This window comes from Manis pentadactyla, chromosome 3, assembly GCF_030020395.1.
Source record: "Manis pentadactyla isolate mManPen7 chromosome 3, mManPen7.hap1, whole genome shotgun sequence".
Classification (NCBI taxonomy): Eukaryota; Metazoa; Chordata; class Mammalia; order Pholidota; family Manidae; genus Manis; species Manis pentadactyla.
The window spans coordinates 114,183,053-114,195,853 of NC_080021.1; the positions used below are offsets into that span (position 1 = coordinate 114,183,053).

General features: G+C 38.8%; 1 protein-coding gene and 1 long non-coding RNA gene across 6 annotated transcripts in view; one reads left to right on the forward strand and one right to left on the reverse strand.

Moving 5' to 3' along the window:
• LOC130682932 (uncharacterized) overlaps positions 1–12,801 on the forward strand; it is a 109,260-nt gene that overhangs the window by 78,908 nt on the left and 17,551 nt on the right. The gene's annotated exons all lie outside the window — the stretch shown is intronic.
• ODAD2 (outer dynein arm docking complex subunit 2) overlaps positions 5,017–12,801 on the reverse strand; it is a 168,783-nt gene continuing 160,998 nt past the window's right edge. Inside the window, 1 exon segment of the mRNA XM_057498332.1 lies at positions 5,017–5,469. Coding sequence (XP_057354315.1) covers positions 5,356–5,469 — 114 coding nt within the window. The 3' untranslated portion in view covers positions 5,017–5,355.

Genomic DNA, 12,801 nt, shown 5'->3' on the forward strand with positions numbered 1-12,801 from the left:
TGCAGAGCAGCCAGTTGTGGGTACCTATTCTCCATAAGCAGCTGGAATCTCAGTCTCTCCTAATAATCCTCCTGTCCCTGCTTTCCAACCTCTCTAATCTCCAGAGCACCATGCAATGTGGGTTTGTGCTCCCATTGTAGATCTCCAGGGCTGTGCATTTATCAGTCCTGGGCTTCTACTCACTTACCACTCCATTTATCTTCCTCCTGCTGGTGAGCTGGGGTGGGGGGGCTTTGCTACTTTACCTTTTTCCGTGAGGTCTTCTCTTTTCCCCAGATGTAAGCCATCTGTTGCAGTCTTTTTTCTGTTCACTCTTTCAGGATTAGTTGTATTTGCTGTATTTTTGTGTTATATGTGGTTTTGGGAGGAGATTTCTGACTCACTTCTCACACTACCTTCTTTTTCCCCACTATATTATATTTTAGAAAAAACAACATATCTAGCTCTTTTCACTCATTTGCATTACTTAACTGGTCCTTGTGGATATTTAAATTTGTAATTGTTAATGTAACTCATCTACTGACAAAGGTCAGTTTCTTTCCAGTAGCGAGAAAGGATTTGCATTTAATTATCCTCATTCTCTTGTCTGAACTCCTTTTTGATCTATAGTCTTTCTTTATGAGCAAGCCAACCAGCTAGATTCTCCAAGGGTATATGAACCATATCGATATACACTATATACCTTTCAATTGTGAAAATAAATTAGGACATAAATCTAAACTGTAATGACAAATCTTAACTCTGAACATCATGGGCCAGTTAGGTAATTTACAAAGGATGCCTTTTTATCAACTAATGAATCAGGGTGGCATTAACTGACAAAAGGAAAGCCCTCTTTTGTCTTGACAGATGCAAATAAAGAATAAATTACTTTTAGTTCAAAATTTGAAAACAGTGGATTGGGAGTATAAGGATTCCATCTGTTACACAATTTCAAGTCAGCCATGACAGTTGTGCATCAGAAACTTATTGAAATATTAACCGTACATCTTGCATTTATATAAAGCAAGCATAAAATATTTTAAGAGCCAGAAAATGTAATAACCATTTGTCAGAGAAAGTGGGAGCAGAAGCTGGAGACAGAGATTATTACAATGTAGGTAAAAAAAAAAACAACAATTGCTGTAAAGAGAGGAAATTAATGTAACAATTAGAGTATAAATATATAGCACAGAGAAGAGAAATGATGCTTTAGAGAAGAACAGAAGTCTATGAAACTGTTCTATATTTATTTATTGGTTGGCACATTTGGGTTGGGAGTGTATTTCTATTAGATTTATTCGGACAAAATTTATAAAGAGAGTTAGTAAATTAATATTATTCATCTTAGGCATCTATAATGGAATAAATGAATGAATCATAATCATCCTTTTCAAAACAACAGTGTTGTATGAAGTGATCTACCAATGATCTTTTATTTCTTGTGTCTACTTTCTGTGCTTTTGGAATAGAATTCAGCTGCTTAACTGACAAAAACCAAAAAAGGAAATGTCTAGAATTTACATATGGGCCTCTTCAGTATGTTTAAATTATGCTGTACTTTTATTAGTTGTAGTTGAAAGTTATTACAAATGTGTATTTTGTAGATTGAAAATTTTCATAACATTTTAGATGTTGAAGCTATATTTTTTTTTGTCAAAACCATTTATTTTACATATGAGTTGTGTATCCCATTTATAAACTGTGGATCTCTCTTTTAAAGTTAATATTAGGAAAAATGTCTGCCTTAGGAGTTTCCAAATAATGAAGAAATAAAATTCATTAAGTGTTTTTATTTTTAAAAAGTAATTCATGTTCATTGTGAAATAAATTAGAATGCACAGATAAGGAAAGAGAAAACAAAAATCATTCTTCACCATTCAGAAATAATCACTTGTTGAAATAATAGTGTTTGGGGTATTTAAGTCAGGTATTTTTTTATTATGACTAGCATGTGTGTGTGATTTTTAAAAATGTGCTCACACTGTATATACTGCTTCAGAATCTTGTTTCCAAGTTAACAATATCTTACGAAAAGCTTTCTATGTCATTAACGACTATTCTACAATATGTTTTCATTGTGTGTCTGAATCATAATTGAAAAAATCAATTTTTCTAATATTTTTACCATTATAAACAATGGTTTGGTGAATGCCCTATAGACAAACATTTGGCAAATCCAAAAGGCACACAAAAGTATAAAGCTTTTGGTGTGCATTGTCAAATTGCCCTTGCAGAATGGTGGTAACCATTTAGATAGACCATAGTGTGATAAGAGATTATCTATCTATTTTACTGACTCTGTATTTTAACCAAGATCACCGGTATGAAGTACCTAAGGCAGTGCCTCCACCTACTAGTATTATGTACAGATTGGCGTGTGCATCTTTACTGAGAGAGAGAATTCTATTTTCTACTTGAGTACATGAGGATCATCATTGTTTGGGGGGACATTTAGTGCATTTGAAGTAGTGAAGTTCTTAAGTCAGTGTATTTCCTTATTGTTTCACTGGATTATAGGAATGGATGTATATAATTTAGTGAAGACAGTAAGGAGACACACGTTTTCCAAGATAAAACATCCTCAATTATTTGGACTGGGAAGTTTTCTTTATCTTTTAAACCTAACCCCATTAGGTAAAAGAAAAAGAAAGAATTTACTCAGGGCTCTTAGTTGTCTGTTTATCAACCACTGAGATTCTCAATTTCCTAAGTAGAAATAAATTTTCCAAATATTTTGGATCATAGTCTCTGAGTTCCATGCATATGCCTTAGAGATGCATAATGGTACACCAAAATCTATTAAAATAACAGGATTTGCAATGCCATTCCCTAATAAAACTAGCCTTCCATTAACTTTCAGAACCTAGAAGTTTTAAAAAGAAAAGTTGTCTTTAGCACAAGTCATCCTAATGGGAGCAGAAAAATATTGACTACAAAGAGCAGAATGATCATGGCAAGGATATCTAAGAGGATACCTTGCAAATCAAAGGGAGTGGAAGATGGAATAATATCTAGTTAAAATTCGTTTCCACCTTAAACTCCTTTCAAGCTGAAACAGCTGGTTATCACCAAGAGCATATTGGATTCCCAGGATGTCCTGAGGAAGAATAAAGCCTAAAGAAGAACCTTGTTGCTGAAAACTTATAAAGAATTAATGTTGCCAGTTTTAAATAGCAGAAAATAAGTATAACACAGAAAACCTTACACAGAAACTGAGAAAAAAACAGACTGCTCTCCAGAGAAGACAAGTAGTGACTCTATCGCATCTTACTATGTTGATGGACAGTGACTATAATGGGGTATGTGGGGGGGGACTTGATAATGGGGGCAATCTAGTATCCACAGTGTTGCTTATGTGATTGTATATCAATGATATCTTAATAAAAAAACAAACAGAGTGCTCTCACAGCACACAGTAGCAGAGAGATGGTGGATGGGCTGCATATGTGTTCTCTGATAGCTGTGGGTGCTTTCACTGCCCTTGACATTTTTCTAGTCAGATCAGAGTTTTCTGTTATGCCATTTCACAAACACACACACATGCGCGCATGCATGCACACACTCGAAAAAATGACCTTTAAATTCAGCTTCTGATTTGTTTACTCTAAATGTACTACATTTCTGGTTAGGAATTTTAAAATATTCTTGCAAATACACAAGAAGATTGTCATGTTAATTTCCTTTATCTGTTTTCAAGTGCTTATTTTCTTTTAAAAAGACTGTGTTGCTTTTCTTTTATACATTTATTATCCATACAAGTGGAAGCCCCAAGCTTCCTTCTTCTGTCAAGCATATTGTAGAGGAACCATCCTTCTCTACTATTCATCCAGGTCCTTTGGGCTGCTGCTGTTTTCTCTTCCTGTTGCTTCCTTTTACTCCAGGGACCCATTAGTTTAAAAAATATTTAAAAATCTTAGGACAATGGTGAAAACTTTCTTTAATTCTAACAGTAATATATTTATTCATTTTCAATAGCTGTCATAATCCATGATTTCTAGACATAGTTTTAATGTTAGTGAAACACAGCTAAATGGTAACTTTAATATTAGAAATAATCTACTTTTAATTTACACTATTATTTAAATTCAGTTCTTTGTTAGCCATTTCCTTATTCCTGTTATTCACTTTTATAAGCTCCTTTGAAAAGCAGTGAAGATGAAATTGTTTTACAAAACCTTACAATTCTCAGAGATGCCTTATCTTGTTATTGGAGAATCTGTCACTATTATAATTTTCATCCTGTATGGGCTTTTCATTTCATATAAACTATTTATATTTAAATCAATTAAGTTTATGATCTCCAAATTATAACAAACATACATATTACTTAATATTTTTCAATAAAACCTGCTTGCCTGCTCTTTAAAACATTAACTGAGTTTGTTGGCTAATGGGGCTGACGCACACAAAGCTGTTTCCCTGGCTAGTCTTACATGCCTGGGACAGTTAGTTCCCAAACATTTCAGCACATGGAGGTTACATATGTGATTCTTCTAAGTGGCTTCTAATGTTTCTGTGACCTGATAAATGCTATTAATCCTTTGTAGTCACTTTTTAAAAAGTACTTTGTGTGCTGAAAACAAGTTCAGAAATTCAAAGCATTTTATGTGAAGTAATATTATCCTTACATCAGCACAAATTAATTTCTTTAATAAAAGTGTTGGTCAAAGCTGTGAAGGAAATAAAACATATAAATGTTTATGCTTCATAAGTCCAAAAGTAAAAATCACACACATTGCTTATGTTTTTGTGATTTGCATTATCTGGTACAGTGACAGTTCCACATTATCTTCTCATATATTTGATAGTATTGAGGAGAAATTTGGAATGACCTTGGGATGATCTCTCCAGGTCCAGCTGCTCGACTCTGAATTCTATTCTAGCAACAGTTTGTGAAATCAGCACATCTCATTAGAACTCTGCTGTGGGTTGCAAGTGATCAAACAGACAAAACCATAATTGAGAGGACAGTTAGATAGGTTTAACAGAAAGGGAATTCTAAAGACATTAATGAATGACTAAAACTTCACAACAAGAAGGCCACATCTTTTATTAAAATCAAGGCAAGTACAAAAGCACCACTGAAGTACATATACTGTATACATACATTCTTAAACTCCTGGACAATTATCACAAGTTTATTGGCCTTACATTTCATTATATGTTATATCCTTAAAATATGAAATAGAACAAAAATATTCATGCAATTTTAGATGAACAGCATTCTTTGCATTTTCAATGCTGTGTTTTCATTCAGACATATGTCTGTAAAGGATTTGCTATTAAGTGTTCCCTAATTTAGGCTTCCTGGCCATGAGAGTGGCATGTTCCATGTCATGTAAAGTTTGGTAGCTTTTGAGGTCTGTCCACATTTCAAGTGTATCTTGCCTTTTCTGTAGCAAGAGCCAGCCTGCGGATGTTGGATATACAGCCAGCTGCAGCTTCCTGGAGATCCTGATCAGGGGACCCAACCATATCCAGTAGAAGCTGTCACACATAAAGGAAGAGGAGGAAGAGAAGGGAAATTATAATACCATTAATCTTAAAGTGTAAAGTCAGACTATGAAATAAATTTTAAATATTAAGTATTTTAAAAAGTTGCCAAAAGGAAGAAAGTACAAGAAATCTCACTTAGGCAAATGCAAATATAAATGCTGCTTAATTGGATGCAGAAATTTCTCATTACGACATAATGAGTCATAAGAAATACGTATTTGGTCATTCATATGACCAAATATGTATTTCCCAGATATATTTGGTCTTCATCCACTGTTCCTAAAAACACTGCAGTCTTAAAGGTGAAACAGGTGTTTTGTCGTGTTAATGAGAGACTGTTGGACCCCCACCCAAGGGTGGGGGCTGGAGGTTGGATCAGCCAACGGCTAATAGTGTAGTCAATCATGACTATGCAAAAACCCTTGAGAAGAGCTTTTTGCTTTTGCTCTCTCTGCTCTGCATTGCTTGCTCTGCTCAGTTGGATCCTGCTGCTTGGTGAGAGAGAGCTTCTCTGCTTGGGAAACCAGATCGCCTCCACGTGCTACCCCGCCAGGCCTCAAGAACCATAAGGATAGAAACTCCTTTATTTGGGACCTTGCCCTATGCCTCTCCATCTGGCTGTTAACTTGTATACTTTATTAAACTGGTAAATGTAAGTATTTTCCTGAGTTCTGTGAGCCACTCTAGCAAATTAATAGAACCTAAGGGGGAGATCAGGGGAACCTCCAGTCTATAGCCAGTAGGTCAGAAGCACACGTAACTGCCTGGGGCTTGCAACTAGCATCTGGAGTCAGGGGCGGAGGGCAGTCTTGGAGGATGGAGACTTTAACCTGGGGAATCTGGTGCTGTCTTCAGGCGGATACCATCAGAATTGAGTTCTCCAACACTCTGCTGGTGTTCTAGAATTGTTTGGTGTTAGTACGTATGGCAAGACCCCCTCCCACATACTTAGACACATGGGAATCAGGTCCTGGAACCTGAGTGAAGTTATACTACTATTACTGCTGTGTATAATATTGTTATTGTTATACATATATGTAGGGAAAAATACACCATTGCATTTAGTGTTGGAAGAGTAGAAATCACCCTCAGGAAATCCTTATCTTTTAATTTTTCTGAGCTAGACCTGTTTCTCCTTCCTTTCTTTGCTCATCTAACTGCTGTGGATTCTGCTTTGAAATTTCTCCTGCAATCTTTCTGGCTCTCGTACCTCCCAGGACATGTCAACAGTATACCACACATAGGCTGTTTACTTTCTCTGCATTGTGATCCACTTGATCATGTCACCATCTAATTTCATCAATCTCTTAATAGAAATTTTCATTGACTCCTAATGCTAACTAGCTAGAGCCCAGTCCATTAACCAGTCTTTAAAGGATTAGTGTGCTCTGGCCTCATTTTACCTTTCTAGCCTTTCATCTTTCTCCTGCTTCCTCCCATACTCCCTGGTTACACTTCCCCACTTCTTTTGCCTTGATTGGTGTTATTCTCTACCTAAAATGCTCTTCCATTCTCTTCTCTTTCTAAATTTTACCCACCTTTCATGACCCAGCTACCTTTTCCACAAAGCCTCCTCTGATTTCCACCAAACAAAATGCCATCTCTCCCACATTAGAACTCTCTTGAGAGTTTACTCAAATGTCTGTCGTTACACTTATATCTCCCCTTCTTAAAAGATTATTTGGAATAATGCTTTCTGTCCTTTAATTGTAAACTCTGAAACTTAAAACACCTACAGTGCCTACTACATAAATGTCAAATAAGTGAATCTGAAATTCAAAAGCCTATCAGTTATGATTCCAACTAGTAGTTATGATAAAAGACATTTAATTTGAATTGTCTGTTTTCTGTACAGTAGCATTTGCCTGTAAACGTGGAGAATGTCAGAAAATGAGGATATGCAAAGAAATATTACAGAGAAATTTTGTGAAACACCTTAAATATGGCAGGTTCAGGAGTTGGGCTTTTATCCTGTAGGTCCTAAAAAGACAGTATTTAAGCACTTTAATCAGGAGGCTGGCATGGTCGTATTTGTATTCTAGGAGGGTAACTTCTAGAATGTGGACTGTAGAGGGGAGACTGACAGAGGGCAATACTTCCAGCGGGAGGTGATGAGGATCACATAGGCAGGACCTGGGCACAGCATGGAAGAATGAACTCCGGGTATTTAGGGACTAAACTGTTCAACACAAGGGGCAAAATTCTATAGAAATAAAAGGGAATGAGACATGATCAGCCTTTTGACATCCAAGAGAAAGAAATGTTCTCTTCTGAGTAAGGGAAACTGTGGTTTGCCGGAGCTCCTGCCTTGTGAGTTTCGCATTATTAAAGTAATTAAACAAGGAGGCCATAGAAGCCTATGTAAGCACACCAGACCCTTAACCAGAGTCAACACACTCCAACAGGAATAAATGAAAATTGAGTACAACCAATCACAAACAGCCAACTAGGCTTTCCCAAATAAGGCAACTTAATAGCTAATAGCTTAAGCAATAATCAATCAAGTAATGTCCTTGCTTTGCTTCTGTGTCTTTATAAAAAACTTCCCTGGCTCTTGAGGAGTGCTCCTGATCATTTTCAGTTTGGCATTGCCTGATCTGAATAGTGCCTCAGTTTATCTTTTAACAGCATTACTGTTTTTCTCCAACATCATCAGAGGAAATAGATTACAGGATTGTAATTCATATGACTAGCCATATGGTTTGCGTTGGCCTGGAAAGGAAATAGAAAGACAGAAGGCTTCTGATAATCTGGGAGAATTAGGAAGACCTTAATGAAGTAGAGAAATACGTGAGTGGGATTGAAACATAGGAAGAAGTTGAAAAAATAGGACATTACAGTCTGAGAATGGATTATTTGAAGTTTAAGATTTTATAGACAAACTAGGGTCAAGGATTTGGCTGTGGCATATAGGTCAGTACAAGATTGTTACACAATTTTATACACACACACACACACAAACACAAACAAAATTCTTTAACTTGTGTTATATTCTCATTCTCTGTCTCTGTCTCTCTGCAGAAAGAGGACATAGTTTAAAAATAATGGGAAAGAACAGAGTAGTCAGTTCTCTTTGAATAACACATGGTTAGATGTCTCCGTATAGCAACTGATGCTTAAATCCTTTTTCTAACATGCAACTTTTAACCTTCATCTACAATTCAGTATTTTATCAGTGTATTTATTTGTTCATATTTCACTTTATTATTACATGAAAAATTTTAAAGCATATACAACTCTACGAAGTTTAGACTATTTTTTCTAAATGTATATTTCTCCCAGAGGTTCATCCACCACTTGTTTCCATACTCACAGGTTTTAGTTGTTTGCCTCCATCACTGTAACCTTCCATTACCCTCAAATACCAAGTACTAGCTATAAACGTGGAGCTTTCACTCCTCTGATCGTTACTAAATCATTACATAGAAGCAATTACAGTCTTGATGCCAAGGAAGCCTGATGTTGATACCTCTCTATACTCAGATGGACCTATTTTTCCCCTCAATTCTGCTTCCCAATCTTTAAATTCGTTCTTTTATCAAAACAAAATATTCTAATCAATTTTTTGGTAAATATGTAATTCCTTGAGGATTTTTAAAGTTATTAATAATTTCCCTTTATATGACTTATTTTCTCCCTTCTTTTCCTAAGTAGATGATTCAAAAGAGTTCATGAATTCCCACATTGGGTCTATTGTTTATAAAATATAACTTTAAAATGCTTCCAACAATCTAAATCATTTTACTGGACAATTTTTATTACTATATGTATATTTTTTATGACAGCCATGTCATCACAATGAAAAATGTCAGTTACCCATAGACCTTTCTGGGCCCTGCGTTAGGGGGCCTGATGCTACATTAAAACCTTGATTTCCACAAGCAAATGGGAGGCAGAGATAATCTAGTGTCCATTTGCCCTGTATTTTTTTGAAAATTGGAAGAAAATAGATTGCCAGCTGCAGCAAGTTCACCTAATGCCTTCCTTGTATGGCCAGCCTGCCTTGCTTCTGCTCTGGTCCCTGCCTTCCCTTCCAGTGTTTTTTGTTGTTGATGTTTTTTAAATTTGGGAAGAGATGAAATAGAGTTCGAGCTGTGAACTCCAATTATCTGAATAGGAAACTAGATACTTGCCTTTGCAGTTCAGCTTCTTTGTAGAAAAGGCAAAGGGTAGTTAAGGGGGTAGGCTTTGAGGTCATAGCTCCTTGGATTTATTTCCTGACTCTTCCACTTACTGGGCAAATTACTGAACCCCTTAACTCCCCACCTTCTCATATGTTTGTTTCATGGGATCACTTATCTCTGAGGGTTACTGAGAAAATGAAGGAGATAAGACACCCATAAAAAATGTTTAACACCTGTATTCACAGCTTTTTCCTATCTTAACATCCCTTGGTCTCCCCATTCTCCTCTTCCCCTTTTGTCTGATTGTTCCCTGAGACTTGTGTGGTGTCTTGCCAATGGGTTTCAGCCCCAGACAAGTTCACTATAGATTCAGTGAGACCAAAAAAATGACAGTGGAATCTTCTTGAGGTGAAAGAGTTTATGCCCAACTTTATTCCCATAATGGCAGGTCAGTCACTAGAATCCCATCTGCTCAGAGTGAGTCTGCACGCAGCAAGCAAGTCTCTGCCTCTAAGCCTCTTTGCCCCCACAGCTGTCTCAGTCTCTGTCCTTGGCACTGCCACCACTCCAGTCTCTGCTCTCCTGCAGCTGTGCAGCAGCCACACTGGGCAGAGCTCTTTATATAGATTCAGTAACAATGTATTGCCCACACATGTATAGTGAGCAAGCAGACCAGGGCCAAGTGAGAATCCTGGCCACAGGAACCTTCACTTTCTCCACATATGGGATGCAGGGTGTGGGAGAGAAAGTGGAGAAGCACAGGCCAGGAGCCTGTACACCAGGAAGGGCAGAGGATTCCTTGTGGGCAAGAAAAAAAACAACAGATGGGGAAGGAAAGGAGAAAGGTGGAGAGAGGCAAGAGCTTCCACCCTGTTTTGAAGAGAGAGCTTAGTGAGCTTGGAATAGGGGGTTATTTAGGTACAACGTTTTGGTGAGAGAGAGGTACTGAGCATAAGACAGACAAAAGGATTCTGAGAAAGTTAAACAGTGTACTATTATGCTGTTTTCAAAAGGCAGTGAAACTAGGATTAAAAGTTTCTGTTGCTACTTGTTGCCAGGCTTTTGTGTCTGACTGCATTTCCATGTGTCTTGCCAATGGGTTTTAGCCCCAGGCAAGTTCACTATGGATTTGATGTGACCACATAAGTGACAGTAGAACGTTCTTGAGGGTTATACCCAACTTTATGTTCACGGCGGTAGTTCAATCACTAGAATCCTATTCACTCAGAGTGAGTCTGCATGCAGCAAGCTGGTCTCTGCCTCTCTGCCTGCACAGCCATCCCAGACTCTGTCCTCTGCTCTGCTCTCCTGCAGCCTTGCAGCCGCACCACTGTGTCACCCAGACCACTGGGCAGAGCTCTTTATATAGAGAGTCAGTAGCAATGTATTGCCCACAGGTGTGCAGTGAGCTAGCCAACCAGGGCCAAGTGAGAATCCTGGCCACAGGAACTTTCATTTTATCCACACTCCACCCCTCCAGGATTCTCTCCTCTCAGTCTGTGTGCCCTCAGTCCTCTGCAATGGTCCCTGTGCAAGGAAGCTGGAACATTGTAATCAAACTCCACAACAACATAATACAACATACAAATAACAAAAATTACAATAAATTATAATAACCCTCAAGCCTGAGGAGATCCATTGCTACTAAGTGGTCATCCTGGCTGTATTAAAACCAGTTTTACTCAAATGAGTTAACCAAAAGGACCATGGGTGGGCCTTACAATACCCTCTTTTCTCCAGCCTCGCCAGCAAAAAGTCTTGCAGACACACAGGTTGATCTTGTTGCTCTGTCTCTGACCTCTGCCTCTTTGGTCTTAATGGCTTGAACTGCTGCTCTGGTTTCAGTTGTTGCCATAGCTCCAGTAAGATCCTATTTGGCTTCCTGTCTAATTTCCTTCCATCTGCTCCTGCCCTTATTAAATCAACCCACATCTGGGTCCTTGTAACCTTCATGAGGCTCTTTAAATTCTTGTGAGTAGCAGACCTTATTTCTTTCTGTGTTCTCATTGCTTCAGCCTCTCCTGAGTCTGCTACTGTACGTGTTACCTCACTAATGGGCTGCCCTAAATGAGGGGAAAGAATGGCCACTAGAGACCCAAAGAGGAATGTGGGAGCAGTTTGAAGCACACTCCTCATCCCAGTAGTGAAAAGCTCTTCATCTGGACCATGATTCTCTGGACTATAGATGGCATTTCTTATGCCTAGCTCTCATAACACCTGTTGGAACTCAGCATATGTCTGCCATCTAACAGGAAAGGATGGTAGATCACCTGGATTGGGCCACACAGCATGAAGTGCAGCCATAAGCCAATCGAGGAGGGAGTGACTCCCTGGGGTCTGATGTACATTTTGTAATCGCTGCCTCAAGGCGGGCTGCACTGTCAGGGACAACAGTTTTCCCATCTCTGATCCCAACAGAACAATTCCTTCCACCCCTAAGTCCCACAGACACAGGAGCCAAGCTGATACTGACTCCAAGGGCTTCTACCTAAACCGGGAGCCCAAATCCATCAGCTCAGCCTGAGTATAGGGGCGGACCATAGAGTGCTCCACGACCTGGGGAGGGGGCTGCTCCTCTCCTTGGGGAACTTTCAGCTGCTGGGTCTTTATTTTCTTTACAACCACTGGGCGTGCTTTCAATACAGGAGGCGCCAGTGCCTCTGGCACCACCCCTTTATCCTTCCCCAGGTCCTCCATTTCCGGGGCTGATGGCACCTTTCTCTCCCCTCCCCCGAGTGCCTCCTCTGCTACATCCTTTACCTTTTCTACTGTTCCTTGCAGCAATGCTACCTCAGTCTTGAGCAGCTCTCTTACCTTCACCTCAGTGCTTTGCAGTTGGCATTCTCATGCCACCTCTGCTTGTGCTTCCCTCAGGAGTCTGTCTTTTTCCTTGATGGCCTTTTCCTCCTTCAGAGCATCTGGTGGCACTGCTTCTCATTCTGTAAGGAATCTTTTACCTCTTCAATGGCACCTCGCTGCCAGCATTCTCGTGCTGCCTCCTCTTGCATCAATGCCATTTCCTTCTTCAGTGAATCCACAGTAGTTTGCAGCTCATGTTCTCATGCCGCCATTTCTTGGGTCTTTTTCAGGATCATGTCCTTCTCTTCTGTAGACTTTCTTTTAATACTGTGGGAAGCAGCCAACCCACAGTCCCTGCTGCTTTACGGGCACCCTGTCTTTCAAAAGACCTACTTACTAT